The 15,831-nt window shown below is 46.2% G+C and overlaps 1 protein-coding gene across 1 annotated transcript in view; it reads right to left on the reverse strand.

Annotated features, from left to right (window-relative positions):
• The window catches only part of RIMS4 (regulating synaptic membrane exocytosis 4), a 55,017-nt gene extending 39,491 nt beyond the window's left edge, over positions 1–15,526 (reverse strand). The window contains exon 1 of the mRNA XM_023939889.2: positions 15,204–15,526. Within this exon, the coding sequence (XP_023795657.1) occupies positions 15,204–15,300 (97 nt within the window). The 5' untranslated portion in view covers positions 15,301–15,526. The remainder of the gene's footprint in view (positions 1–15,203) is intronic.
• Between the last annotated feature and the right edge of the window lie 305 nt (positions 15,527–15,831).

The raw sequence follows: 15,831 nt of genomic DNA on the forward strand, positions 1-15,831 counted from the left end.
TAATACCAGTGAGGACAGTGACCCTTGGCAGGTTTTGTAAACTGCTCTACAAACATTATCTAATTAACCATCACAATCCACTCCTAGAGAAAAGAAAGCATGATCTGAAGTTATTCTACGAGAGAGAGAGAGAGAGAATGAGTGTTGGGAAGGGCTGATAACAAGGCTATAGTTAGGGAGTTCCAGCTCTTGCACATCCAGTCTAACCGTGCTGCCCCTCAGGGGCCAGCTGCAGAGAAATGGTGTGGTTTTCACACAATCTGTGCTTAGCACAACCCTTGGTTTCACCTAGCACTAGGGCACTGTCCGAGCCAACTCATTAATAAATCAAATGACAATAAAGCAGTTGGAGGGAGATGAATTATTGAAATCAAAGCAACTTTGTGCTCAGAGACAAAACTAAACTCTGTTTCGTTTTAAGCTCTGAACACAGAGCCTGATTTTCCTCAAAACAGCTGGACTGACACACTGCAAACTGCCAGTCCAGTCCACCTGTACCACAGCTCAGAAGAGGATTCAGCATTTCAGTGGGGTGGTGACATCTTGATGCTGACCACCAATATTAAAGATGGAAGAGGAAATCTCAGGTCACCAAGTCAACCATGAAAGCATCTCAGGGGATGCTCACCTAAACAAAGTCTAAGAAGCAGCTCTAAATCCAGAGCCAGCATATGTGCCAATATAAATCCAGGTCTGGATTCTTTCAGAGTATTTTTCTATTACTTTGGGGCAGCCATTACAGAGTCACAATATTTAGTCAACCTTTTACTTCTCCAGTCATTAATCCTGCACCCTTTAACTACTGGTTTGTCATTTATTCTCTTAATCCTTTTCAAATCCTTCTGCTTATTTTCACATCTTTTTTCAATCCCATTCTATGTGTCTTGCTAATTACACTCCTTAACTGTCATAGGTTGTTTCAACAGACATGCAGAACCAGACGTGGTTTGATCACTTGCTGTGTTATGTGCCCAATGCATCATTTGCTATTGAGATATTTCAAATATAAACAGCGTTACTGTAAGATGATCAATTGTACTTAATTATCTGGACAGCTGCCTGTAACTCTAGGGAGGAAGGGCAAATGACCATTTAACAATGTACTCAAAACCAAGATTTCTAACCTTGTAAAAAAGAACAATGAAAAAGGAAAAAAAAGGCCTAGGGTTCCCATCTTCTCAAAATACGAAAGGCTGCTTCCTCGGCGGACAGAACTGTTGCCAAAAGATTGTTATTTGCAATTTTGTTGTGTCCTGAGCCAACCTTTCCTGCCAGTCTCAGAAGACTCCATCTCTAAAAGTCTGCATATGACAGTCTGAGAGTCACAGGCCACTAAATGGTTGGTCACTTCCAAATGAGAGATGCCAAAACCTGGTGACAGATATGAGACAGAGCAGACATCACCTGAAAGCTTCAAGACAAGGGAATTATTCACAGTCAAAAGGAAGAGAAGAGGTAGTTGTGACACAAAGATGGAACTGAGGGAAGTAGGTGGCCAACCATGATGGAACAACCGTCAGAAATACCCAGAGCACTGGAAATGTCAGCCCAGCTTTCCACATCCACACATTCACTTCCAGTGACAAGCCTGACTACACAACCTGACATGGAGCAAATGTCACGCTGAACACTTCCTCTCTTGAATCTCAGTCTTCCTTTCACTTCTACAACCATGTCCTGACCTATCACGCTGGGGATGGAAACCTTAAAACCACATGTATGTAATGAAGAGACAAATTTACCAAGAGCCTGAAAGAGTAACCAACTCATTCAGCCCAAAGGAGAGTTTACAGAGGCTGAAGAGGGCCATTATATGCTATCATTGTTAGCAACTGATTCAGTACCTTCAAAGATAGGAAGAACTGAACACTTCCTTCTCTTCCACGCCCATCTCCTCAGACATGGCTAGCAGCCCACACTGAGGAAAGCATGCAGAGCTGAGGGGAGCACAACCTCCTGCATTTGGTAACCCTTGGAGAGTTCTTTCTGGACATGGTTGGTCACACCCACTGAAGCCAAAGCATGCAGCTAAAACAGGTGAAGGAAAAATACCTCCCAAGGTATCATCAGCATTATACAGGAAGGCTGTGCAGCTTCCACGTGCCAAGAAAAATGCCATGGGCACCATAATCCCCAAAGATACATCATGCAAACCCACTAGATCAGCAGCTCCTAATTAATTTAGGGTGTGGATCAGTCCTCAAACACCTTTTGCTATCACTAAGACCTACTGCAAGTGATGAAGAGGAGTCATTATGCATAACACCCTCAAGAACTTGCTGAAAACACATTTGGCAGCACAGGGAGGTTCCTTTATGGCATAATCCATTTTTATATACACCTAATATTTTCAGGTTTTCAACTGATTGTCAAGAGTGTTTGTAGAGGCTGTTAATGAATCTCACTGCTAAAAGCAGTTACAATTCTGTAGCTATTAATACAACGTGACATCAGTTATATCAGCTTCCGAGTGAATCACAGTTTGCAATCTTGTAGGTGTTCGATAGCTGTTGTCACATCGAAATAGAACATTGTTAAATATACTCCAAGTCTGTCCTAGTTCTGCAGCTCTTTTCCCCCTTTCTGCACTGCAGCCTTAGTGGACTGAACACCTGCAGGTCTGAAGAACTAAGCAGAGGAATGCCAAGAGGAAAAAACAGCTTGACTGTTAGACCACTGGGATCAGCAAGTTTTAAAATGTTCACTTTTGACTGAAATTTCCTCTCAAAATCTGATGACTATAGAAGGCTAAAAGGACAGGTCACCAAATTTTTATGATGTCTAAACCCTCCAAGATGTACTTGTATCATCAAGATGTTAACCTTTCATTTTTTCCTCCTTGTAAACTGAAATGAAAGGCTGATAATCTTTCCTGACATAGTAGTTTAGCATTAAAGCAGGCAAAATCCATTTTCCAACGCATTAACTGAGCATTAACTGAGTATCAGATGCCAAATGCTGCTTTAATCTGCATAATTGACATTCATAGAACACTCCTGTCTTGGCCAGCTTGTATATAAAAGCACATTCTTAATGAAACTGGCATAAGCCTGTGAAGTTATTACTATTTTGCTCAGTGAAACATTTTCAGACCATCATTTTGTCCCTGCTTCAGGACTCAACCCTTCTGCCAACATTTTTCATGCAGGTAGTACCCTGTATGGGTAATCTTTGGAAATCCAGCCTTAGAGCTCCAGAGCAAAAATGGTTTAGAAAATATACAGATTTCTAGATTTCAGGAAATGAAACAATATTATGGTATGAAATAGGACTTTCCGATTTTTACAGTCACTCTGTCCAACAAGCTTGCTGCCTTTCTTCAGCAGACAGCTGCAGTGAACAGGCTGTGAAAACAGTCGAATTCACCAAATAAAATAGACTGTGGATCATTTGCCTGGTATTATTCCTAGAGCAACAAGCCAGATATTGCCTCAACCGACCATGCAATATTTCACAGAGCATTTTAGTAGGTAAGCCAGGCAGTACTGAGACAGAAATAGAAAAATATTGAAATAGGGCCCACATGATGCCAGGTTTAGAGACACTTGGCTTGGATTGAGTCTTGGGAAAAACTGAGTTTAGGACATAGCAGCGTCTCCTGTGCAGGAGCAGTAAAAGCATTTCTGCAGAGACTGAGCAGCCAGGTCACAGGAACAGACTACTCCTGTTACTAGGCAGATGCCAGGAATTCAATGGAAACAGATGGAAAACAAGTTTATAGAATGATTAACTTGGGACTCTGGAACAACTCAAAGCAGAGTACTGGGCAAGGTGGGAGAGTTGAGAACTATTGCTGTGAAACAGTTCAGAAGTGGGTCTGGACAAACAGATATGACTGAAAAATCAAGTTCTGCTCCTTCCCCTAGCCTCAACAGGTACTTTCTCAAACCTCACACTTACCCTCTCAGAACCTTTAGACCAGATGTGAAGATGATATATGATATATGGTTTTATCATATATGATCCCTTTATGCTGTAACACCATTGTGTGAAAAACAGCTTTGTTGTGTACCCACGTATCTCGAATTGCACACCCACAGCCTGTACACACTGGGTAGGCAAATCCTCAGTTAAACATCTCTTTGCCCTTGCCATTTGCAGAATCTTCACATGCACAAAAACTAACTCCAGATCTCGCTCCTGCTCTAAGAAAATGCCAAGCAGAAATGAGAAACGTGCACTGGTAGAAGGTCCACAGGCTGCCATACAGGAAACATCTCCACCTTTTTTACTTCTTGCCAATGCTCTAGCTTATATTGAGAACAGCTTTCCCTACGTCAAGGGAAAAGAGCCAATAAACACGTGGGGAAAAAAACCTATGATGCTAATTTTGGAATACATTACCTGACAGAAATAAAGGAAGACAAGGGGAAAAATAAACCTTGGGGAATACTGAAAATCCTGGCAAGACACAGATGTAGCAGTAAAAACTGAAATATTTTTTAGGCAGGCCCAAAACATTGATCAAGACATGATGAAACCTCCAGGTAGCCATGGGGGAAACTCCACCCAAAGGTGTGGGGCAGCTGTGCCCAGGGCAGCTGATGGCTCCTGCTAAGGAAGGGGAGGAGGGAGCAGACTACTGCAGGCTGCAGATGGACATCAGCAACAGGCTTTCTCTGAGCTGAAAGGACTGGTTCCAAAACAAGACCAGAGTGTCTTTCCAATTTGAGTGATCTCAGAGATGCCTGATAGGAGTGTGGGTGCCTCTGATGCCAGGGAGGGCACAGCTACTGCAGCGACCATCTGATGGAGGGAAAGCTGTATCCTCAGTGCAGCAGAAAGCCAATCCAGGTGCTTTTGAGCCCGATCATGATCGTGAGAGTGTTGCTATGCTAAAAGAAGGAATCATTGCCTTACTTAAGACACCCAAAACCCCAGTGCGAGCATCTCTTCCACCCTCAGCCCCATAACTGAAGAAAACCATATGATCCCCTACCACAGCACTCCTCAAGGCCCCAGATGGAGGAGGAAAGTACATCAACGACAGCATGCGCTGACACCGCAGTACGAGAACGGGTGTCATGGGATGCTAACGTTGCCATGGAAATGTCCTCGTACCGCGTAACATTTTGACACTGTCTGTTTTGCGAGCAGCAGCACCGATGTGGCAGCCTGCAAAGCCAGGAGGAAACGGCTGTTCGAGTTTTGCCACGCTTGTTACTGCAGCCGGCAGCCAATTCAAACTGTCTGGGCATTGGAGTTTGACCAATCTGGCAGCTCCGCTTCCTAAAGTGCACGAGGAAGCTTTTAACAGAAACTGTTCCATAAATCACCCTGATTTAACACGCGCTGTCTGCCAGGCTGAGCGCTGGCCTGCACGCCCACTTTGGGCACTGCCTGCCCTGCTTTCCACACCAGCATTTTCTATGTTCCCCCATCAACTTCCTTGAACTGCAGAATCCCAGGGAGGGAGGGTCTGCTCCTCTGCTCTGGCTGGCTTTGCACAACCAGAGCAGCAGCCTCAGCCCCACACTCACAGAGCTGTGGGGTGATTTCTTAAACTGTGAAAAGCAGACACAGCCCCAAATCCCATTCACTTTCAAAAAAATACCAGAGATCAAAACTCACAGGCATTTTTGAAAAAGCCCAACTTCGTACATTTAATATTTAAAATAAGCACTGACTCTTGTAGGAACTATGCTCATGGTAGAATGCTTGTTTTTATCTCAAGGTACATTAGATAATGTGATCAAAGCCTTTCCTCTTTACTTATATTAAAATAGAAATCCTTTATCTGGAGGGGATGTACTGACTATGTGATCCACAAAGGCAGATGTTTGGGGACCAACCCACACAAAAATGCCTGAGTTTTTGGCAAACATACCAAATTCATCATTGAAATGCAACAGTGGGTTGTGACAGCAATTCCTGCAATTCCTTCTGCTTTGGGGGCATCTGGGGGAAAGCAGGGTACTGACAAGCTTCAAAAATTAGTCTGGAGCACTGTCTACCTTTATTGTGAATTTAATTCAAAGTGCTACAAAGGTGGAAGGGCTCTGCAGGAGTGGTGCAGAGCAGGTGCTCTAATCCCACAGGCTACTGGTGAGGTCTCTTGGCAGGAGGTAGCAGGGCTTCAGCCAGAGGGACAGCAGCACAACCTGAATGTAAGAGACAGGGAAAGTTACTGGGTCTGAGGTGTCATGATACTTTCAGGAATTAAGCAACTACAGCAGCTGGAAATCTGACAGGCATTAGAAAGGAAAAGCCTTCTCTTTTTTTCTCTACTGACAGTCTGATTAAAACACAAATACGGATATAAAGCAACCACCTTAAAATCTTGAGGGAAGGTTTCCTAACTTTTCACTGGAGCTGTGATGGCACGCATTAAAAATAAGAAAGGAAAGGTAAATAGTAAAAATAAAAGGGGAAAAAAAAAACCTCGCCCACCTACACAATCCTCCCAGGATGCTGAGAAGTGCTAAACAAGGAGCTGGATTTACAACAGGAAAAAAAAAATCTTAATCTTCTTAGACATCTTGGCTGCAACACAATTAACATGTTTTCCATCCACATGGCAGCATACATTCCCTGTGAACTGTAAATATGCACACTGCTGGTGGGCAGCTGGCAAAAGTCCTGCACCACTGGGAAACTGTCACCACTGGGAAATGCCAGCCTCATCCATAGTGCCCAGGGAGCTGAGCGAGGGGCAGCCTGCCCCCACACTCCTGTCCCTTGGTGACACCGCTGCCTTGCAAAGGTGGGTCACTGTGCAAGTCTGAGCCCACCAACAGCTGAGCTGCAGCTCCTCAGAGGATGGTCAGCTCCAGAGAGGGACACAACCCTGTGCTCCCTGGGCAGAGAAACTATAACCTCTCAGACCAGATGTCACCAATATCACCACAGTAAGAACCACTATTATTCCAGCTGCTAACTGGGAATGACACCCTGGCAGTCCCTTGACCTGAGCATCGCAGAACGAAGAGATGAGAAGGTGCCTGACAAAACAGGCCACTCTGGATGCACTGAAAGCAAAGGATGCTGCACTTCATCCATGGATCCTCAATTACAGAGCGTCTCCCCAGCTCCCAAAATCATCCACAAACATTGTTGTATTCCTGGAGCCCAGGGGATAAAGCATCTTATCACAGACATTTACCCCACCTCCCAATCCCACAAATATCCCATAAGCACGGGTCTTACTAAACAACAGATATTAAATTCAGACCAATACCCATGGGATAAAATAGCTCAACCCTTCAAATCAATACAAAGAAAATCACTAAAGGCACATGTAAAAAACAGTAATTTCAGAGGCCTGAAAAAATTAACATACAAATGCCAGAAAGGGAATGAGTAGCTAACAGCACTCATGCTGGGAATGATCTGGAAAATAGCATGGATCATATGCTGAGCGTTAGCCAGAGCAAGTGTGTATTTACAGGAATACTGCATACAAAGTGTGGGAAACAGATACTCCTCACTGCAAGGTGCCAGGCAGCAACCAGGGCACTATCCACACTGCTCCTCCTGCATGATCCTGAGTCCAGCAAGAAGGCAAACAGGACACTTGGAAAACTGCTTTATAAAAAAAAAACCAACAAAACAAAAACAAAAAACAACCATCCATCAGGTTTCTTTGGTCCAAACAGCAAAAGAAGGGAGAGGGATGCCAGGCAGAAATGGCTGTCATTACAGTCATTTCCTGGCTTGGAATTACCAGCACAAGAAAGAACACTTTTGCAATGTGAAGAGCTGCTTTGAAGAGAGAAGTGACCAATTGCTTCCCAAGTTGCTGAGAGCAATGTAAGAGCAATCTGCTATTTCCATTCAGATTTAAGCTAAATTTTAGGATAAACTATGCTTTTGATTAGAAATAGATTAGTTACTTGGGGAACAGCTCCAAGTAACCTCTCTAAATTTGCAAGAGTAAGGACACAGACAATACCTTAAGTTCCTCTTAGTCATAAAACAGTTCTGAGAAAAATGTGTCATTTACCTTTGTACACAGTGTACTCTCCAAATTGTTGAGCACTCAAACATTTTAGACTGGTTTCTGCAAGGCTGTATGAGTGCTTTGTGTTTCGGACAAAGCTGACAGAACACCCTGATGGCATGAAGGCGGAACATTATCCATCTCAGTGATTTAACTGTGGCTGGATTTGACTAAAAGGTAGCTTGCTGTACCCCTGTGTGGTGAGGCTGTATCACGGCTACTCAGCCTTTACAAGTGTGCTGTTTTACAAAAGCAAAGCCAAAGATATAACTTAAATGCAGATTTCAAAGCAAGCATGGTTTGACAGAAAGCAGAGAATGCCTAATTTGTGTGTCATCAGCAGATGACTTCAGCAATGGCACAACTGATGGATCATTGTGTTGCAGAACCCCAGTCGTGACACGTGCTGCCATACACTATAGCATCCTCCCAGAAAATAAACCAAACCCCAAGGGAACATCTTTTGGATAGATGGGATATTCAAAATGTGTTGAACACTTCCGCAGAGGAGCAGAAATTATTCAAATATGCTAATGGTGCTTCTCAACAGATGTCTGTGGGAGAGAGAAGGAGACGGCAGGACTGAGAGTCTTGAGTGAGTCAGGTCTCACTGCCCCACCAAAACCATCAATGACTTACAGACCATTTCCTAAATTAAATTGTTCCATTTCTAATCTAACTGAAGGCATTCAAATATAAGCAAATAGTGCTTCAGAAAACAATTGCACAGATAAATTATTCCTCAAAACAACAACTCCAATCAAACTTAATTCCTCCCTACACAAAGCAGATCTACACATTCTGTCAAAGAAATGTTGAAGCAAAGTAGTTACAGCGTTTCACAACTTGTCCTGATGCAAGAATCTGACAGAGCAAAGATAATTTTCTTTTGCCTGGAGAACAGAGTGCTTTTGAATTAATAAATGTTGCATTAGAATTAACTGCACATGAAATAGAAGCGGTAAGAAAATAGTGTATCCTAGATAAAAAGCTTTCCAGGGACAGATTCTTCTACTCAGAAACCAGCTGACAGCAGAATAAGAGAAATACCCTTTTCCTGTGGCTGGCAGGGGTCACATATAACCCACCTTCAACAACTCCTGCCCACACAGCTGGAACTCAACATCATCCTCTGAATATCTGTGATGTACATCAGGCCACCTTTGAGGGAAGGAGACACAACACTGGCCTCTCCATGGCTGCAAGTGTGTGTTGCAAAAGCTGAGGGGACAGCACAGAGCCACCACCATAGCAAGGAAACTTCTATGCAGCACTTTGTGGCACAGCACTTGAGATCCCCGCACTAGCAGCTACTGCTCTTCCTCCCACCTTACATCAGCGTTTGTAACCATTCCCAGCACAGCACAGGTGGAAGCTCCAGGCTGGGGCGTGCTGGAGGACTCTGCAGGACGCCCCATGGGAGACAGGAGTGGGGAGCAGCTGGTGGCCTGGGAAGGCAGCCTGGCACGCTGAGCGTTGACCGATGCCACGTCACCCTTCCCCGTGCTCGCCCATCTGTCCCACCATCCCCATCTGTTGGGTTCTGCCACACACCACGAGCACCCTGGGACTGACGCTGACATTTTGCTTTGCCTTTCTACAGGCACAGCATGAACCTGGCCCAGCACCACGGCTCTCACGTGCAGCCACAACACCAAGAGCAACACAAACAAGGACAAGGTTTCAAATCCCTTGCTCTTTTTTAATGCTGACTCATTTTCAAGGCTCCTGCTCTGCTCCAGTCTCCCATGGCCACTAAAGACAGAACTTGTTGTCTGTTACTGCGGTCCTCTATCACAGGTGCAGCAGCAGCAGGACCTGAGAGCAAAAAGCTGCCTCCAGTGCACAGGGCAGGTCCTTACAGAGAGGATTGCTCAGCTCTACCTGACCAGGTACAGCCACAGTGTAAGAATCAGTCGCTGGATTCAAGAACTGGATTAACTCATAACTGAGTCTGGGATCATCAGCCTCAGCAGGTCTTATCCACAGCATCTTCTTCCAGGCCACTGGTCCCTTTCACACACTTCCCTCTGATGGAAGACCGATTTGACAGCAGCTCTTCCAGAACTGTTCTCATTTTTTATTTCAACTTAATCCATTTATGAAGCAAACATGTTTACCTAGAGCTAGAATGTGCCCAGCAGGGAGAGGCATTTCTTACAATCACTAGGATAACCTACAGCCGAAGATACACTCCTTACTGTGCAAGAAGAGGGAAAAGCTCTGGATTTTGCTGCCTCCTGCACCAAGAGAACTGGCAACCCTGGGGTAAATAATGCAAGGCCAGGTGACCTCTAGGGGCTGTCTCTGCAGGGTTACAGGGACAAACTGTCCTTTCATTTATAAAAGATTGATTTAAAAAAAAGCTAACATTCCGGATGGGCAAATAATTTCTCCTGCTCCCTACATGTCTGCCACATGAGCATGGTTACCTACTTCACAAACAATTAAAAAAAAATGGTTAGAGGCTTACAGAGCTCCAAAAATTAACTTTGGATGAAGGAAAACCAAAGTAAGCACAGAAAGGACTTAACACACTTGGGCTATATTTTAAAAAAAGTAAAAACGGACTAGTTAAGTCTTGGATCATAATTTTCTTTTAAACCATATGTACCCCAATACAGTGCTGCAACTGAGAAATATCCATGGCAACATGAAAACACACATAGGGGCTCGCTCTATTTAATAGCTTTGTAGCATTTTAATTTTTGAAATTATAGAGAAGGTCAATGTATAAAATTATGAGGAAGTTAGATAAAACCCAGACTAAAGAGTATTCTAAACTAACTAAATGGCCACAGCCCCTTCTTACACCCCAATAGTTTAAATGTTTTTTATCAATCCATTAAATTAGTATTTCACGTACTTTCTCTTCAAAACAATTACTCGTAACACAGTGCCTCTGCCAGTACTTCATAATGTGTGAAAGCAGCAGCCTGGGCTGAATTTTATCTCTAATTCAACTCTTTTCTGAATGAGCAGCTGACACGAAGAAGGCTTACTGTCAGTATCTAGGAGACATTTTGACTTTGGAAACCATTTTCTCTCTGCCAGACACTTGGTCCAGCTGGCTGAGACATAATTTGATTCTCCTGTCTTGCAGCCAGGACAGGGGTCTGCCAAGCTGAACAGTCCCTGTGCTGAGGTCCTGACCAGGGAGGGGACACTGACAAGTCCCTCACAGCTGCCCTGTACCTTCTCCTGCCTCCTGACCAGAGCGGCCCTGCTCCTCACACTTGTGCGTGTAAGGAAAACCTTGTGTAGACGCTCAAGCTGGATCTGGATTCCAGGGTAGCAGCATCTGCAGCGTGACCCACAATTCCACACATCCAAATCTGCATCCCTGTCAGGGCACGCTTCAGATGCCTTCTGCTAGTGCTACTAGGTGTCCTTCCCAAGAAAATCAGGATGTAGGATGAAAGGAGCTGGTGCACTACAGTGCCTCACCCACTTAGACCACAGCAAGGAACACACACCTACACCCAAGAAGCGCTTCCAGGTCCTGCACTTTAGGCACAAGAAAGGAAATCCCATCCCTTCCAGTGATTTTTCACATTTCCCTACCTGTCTTCCTTTAGGTGTAGTTCTTGTCCTCTGTAGTACACGGGGTCCTGGTCTGGAAGCTCTCACCCCTCCAGAGCTGAGCACTGCTTCTGACTTCCCAACTCCCAGCATGTTCACCACTGCTACATCAACTGTCCCAGCTACTCGAACCATCTCCTCTCTCCTGCTCAAAGCTTGCTTGCTCTGCATGTGGGGCTCTAAATTGGTTGCTGTTACTCTTTAAAAAATCCTTATTTTCTATTCTGCTTTAGCCAAGTCTCCAAACTTCATGCTCCACAAAAGGAGCAAGACAGTTCTCCCCCACTAACCTTAAGGATTACCTTCACCCTGAACTGGGGAGGGCTGTGCTAAGGCCACCATCAGTCAAAGGAGGATTTTGTACACCCTATTCCCTCTGTTTTAATTATGAGCTGCACCCAGGTGCACCACAAGCTGCCTACAAGGCAGGTGACCAGAGTCATCATGGATCCTGTTATTAACCCACACACACTTGCCACTTGGCAAGTTCAGTCCTCAGCAGTTTGGTTCCTTCTGACATGTTCCCACAGGAATATCAGCATTCCAAACGGCTGATTCCAGCCAAGACCAAGCGTATGGCAGATCCTCAGAACAGCTAAGATTTGTGTTCACAAGATTTGTGTTAGAAACAGGCACTCTAGAAATGTGCCCACAAAGAGTGCATGACTGACTTTTATCTCTTCTTACTCTACTACTCCATAGCTGAAACGTAGGATAGACATTTGCATAAGTTAAACCAACAATTATTCTGATAATAACTGCAGTTTAAAAATCCTTAAACTTCACTGACATTGCTGGGGACCTCAGTGGAGCAAAGACAGTGGCACTCAGCCAGCAGAAAGGCCAGCAACATTACCATGCTGAGATCAAAAGAGTTATTAACCCTGAGTCCTTGAACTGTTGAGTGCATTTTGGCTATTTCAAAGCCCCACTGCAACTTGCTGGCAAAAAAAGCTCTGCATTTCCTCAGAGCATCTTCTTTGTAGACTCAGCTGAGGAATGAAAAGGGTATTGGAACACTGAAGTCCACATCCGCCTCTTCGGAGAGACACACGGACATGACATATCTGAAACTCCATCACCCTCATGCTCTGGAAGCACTAAAATGTGATCTTGTCTCTTCCTCCAAGCCCTATTGCTTTCCTGCCTCCACTGCTCCTGCACACTAAGAGATCATCTGTAGCCACTTCACTGCACAGAACTCCATCCAGACACACTGCAGCTGTACCAGGCAAAGGAATTGTGGAAGATGAGGAGAGCCTTCTCACCTTATGTCCACTGGGTAGACAGCAAAGAAGAGCAAAAGAGCCGTGGCAGAAAAGGAAATATCGTATAAGTGCATTCTGTATTTTCCAAAAGCAGTCATTTTTCCAGACTAAAAGGGCAAAATACTGGAAGCCATAGGTGTTACCACTGCCCAAACATGGCCATGGCTCTCAGCACACCTGTAAAATTCCTTTTAGGCTCCTTTGATATAACCCCCCTTAATAACTTAAATGAAACACCTCAAGAATTTTTCTTGTTTGTAGATTTAAGCGATCATTAGGCTGTCTTCCTCTTTCAGAGGAAAACGTCAAATTTCCTTCAAGCTTGGCCATTTATCAGCCCTTCCCCCTTTTCTGTAGGATGACAATTCTCTTAAAGATGTGGTTCTCAGCTTCAGACAAAATGGATGATGTGTCTGTTTGAAATAGGATTGTTTACTTTGTCAATGCTCCTGGGATCAATTTCATTTTTTTTCTGCCACCTCCTACAGAGAACATCTTGCCAAGTGCAGTATCCATCTCCCTGAATGAGCTATCAAGATCTATTTTTTTGACAGAAACCATGCTGCAACCCAAACTGGTCAGAATCTCTCACAATTTCAGAAGCGTGCATGGGTCTGAATAATATAGAATCTTACCTGGCATAATTTCAGCATTTCTCTTATAATTTCTCTTTCATGTTACCTATTTGCTTGAGCAAATGATACACTTGTAGTTTTAAGACCAGAAGTAGAAAGCAGCACATGTTCTTCCTGGCTGGTTGCTCATACATGTCTGAACACACACTCACAGGCACGAAACACAGGAGCAACACTGCAACATCCCCGTTGCACTGAATCCACCCTGAGCAGCTGCACTAAGGAGACAACTCACCCAAGCAGGATCTGCTCATAAGCTGCTGGAGAATGAGGTCTTAATTGTAGATTTATTTAATTCAGAGACAAGTACTTGTGTTGTGTTAAGAGCAGCTTATTAACATTCATGCATGAACATTCACTAAGTGTGAATAAATACAATTCAGTGCAAATGCAGGTTTTTTTTAAGCGCTGGAAGAGGAAGCATTCACCTAAACTATCACCTTGCTCAGAGCAGGAGGGGTTGGACACCAGGGAATGAAATGCTGTCCCAGGCACTGTGTTGGGTTCTCATACTTGAGCATGTCTCACTATCAATCATTCCTGAGGCAACAGCACTGAGACTTCCCAAAGCTCCCGTTATTGTCTTGTACGCTCCTTGGCATTTGAGCCAAATCTGAAGCGCAAATAAATCATCAGCAGATTTTTAGACAAAAATTTTTAAAACTACATCTGGTGGAAGAGACAATCCTCTGCCTGCCACCCCTGCATGATTTGCTGATGACAAGTCTAGGTTAATCACACAGATGATGAATAGATTCTTACGTCAACTCCTTTAAAAACAACATCGTTACAGGTGTAGCAGCTGGCAGGCTGATGTATTCCTGCTGGCATCTGCACATCTTGGGATGAGCCACTAGACAAAGGAGCATGCCGGCATTTTGAGGGATGCAACCATGACAGTCGGCGTTAAAATACGCCGTAGTTACCAACTTTCATTATTTGCCACTCACGAGATTCCCTTACAGGTTCAGTCTCTGGTACAGCGTGCTCTGGGAAAAACACCCCTCAATTACCAGGGAGGCACCGGGAATGGACAGAGTGCTCTCCATCCACTCCCGCATCCTCCCTCCCCACGCAGCGGCTGTGCTGCCCTCTACTCCCAGCACCTTCTTCAGCACCCACCACCCTTCCTCTCCCAATGTCTTTCCTACTTTTCCCTGCCAATGCCCCTCTTTTTTAAGCCTGATCTCATTTTATGACTACCGCCAACTGTCTGAGAGCAGAAAGGTCTTTCTGATGCCGGCAAAAAATCACTGCATCCATTCTGAAAGGCTTTTCTTTCGGGATTTACTCTGCTCTCATTTAGACTGAATCCCTTTATTCCCCTCTCCAAAAGCAGCATGGTGTACGGCGCTAACAAGCCCGGGGAACAATTAGCCCGAGAGTTGATGGTGTATAAACCAGAGCGGACACACCACCCGGCAGAATGGACGCCTTCTCTCTGAGCGCTGCCCTTCACTCACACAGAGGATGGAGCGTGAGCCGCTCCATTTGCAAATAAGCCGTGTTTCCTATCGACTGGCAGCCGGAGCGTGTTCCACCGCTGGAACACACTCCCAGGTTTAACCTCCACGGGCACACGCATCCCTTCGCCAGCAGTCCCCAGCACCCCTCGCTCACCCCCGGGGATGAACCCCCGGTCCCCCGAAGCCGCGGTGGGGTCGGGGACAGCGCTGACAGCTGCACACCCACCCTGCCTGCCCACATCGCCCAGGGCGGGCGGACACACGGCCCCGGGAACCACCGCCCCCGGCTGCTCCCCAGCCCGCTCCCCCGTACCCGCGTCCTCCTCGTCGAAGCTGTTCATGCAGGGGAAGTAGATGGCCAGGGCCTCGAAGGAGGCGGAGAGGCTGAGGCGGCTCTGCGACCGCTCCATGAAGAGCCCGGGTCCGGGGGCGCCGCCGGGGGTCTCGCCCGCGGCCGCGGGCGGCTTGGCGAGCTTGGCCGCCCCATTCTTCACTCGGAGCACGGCCCGCGGCGTCTTGGCGGCGGCGGGGCCGCGCTGAGGCGGCGGGGAGCGGAGAGGCGAGGCGGGCGAGGCGGGCGGGAGCGCGGAGCGGTGCGGAGCGGAGCGCAGCCACCTGCTGCCGCCCGGCCCTGCGGCCCGCCCCGGCCCGCCCCGCCGCCTCAGCGCCGCCAATCGCGGCCCCGCCAATCGCGGCCCGGCCCCGGGAGGCCGCGCGCCCCCCGCCCGCCGCGGCCCCGGCACCGCCGCGCCCCTTCCCCGCCCTGCCCCGAGCCCGGCCTGAGGGAAAGAGCCTCCGCATCCCGAGCGCGGAGATAAGGCAGGTGTCGGTTTGCTTGTCAGTTGATCTGAGAAAGTGAAATAGACAGAGGAAGAGGTGCGGGGGGAAGAGCGTGGTGCTGGCTTTGATCTCACTGAGTGAAACGGCAGAAAACAACCTTG

Source organism: Cyanistes caeruleus, chromosome 16 (genome assembly GCF_971803275.1).
Source record: "Cyanistes caeruleus chromosome 16, bCyaCae1.hap1.1, whole genome shotgun sequence".
Lineage (NCBI taxonomy): Eukaryota > Metazoa > Chordata > Aves > Passeriformes > Paridae > Cyanistes > Cyanistes caeruleus.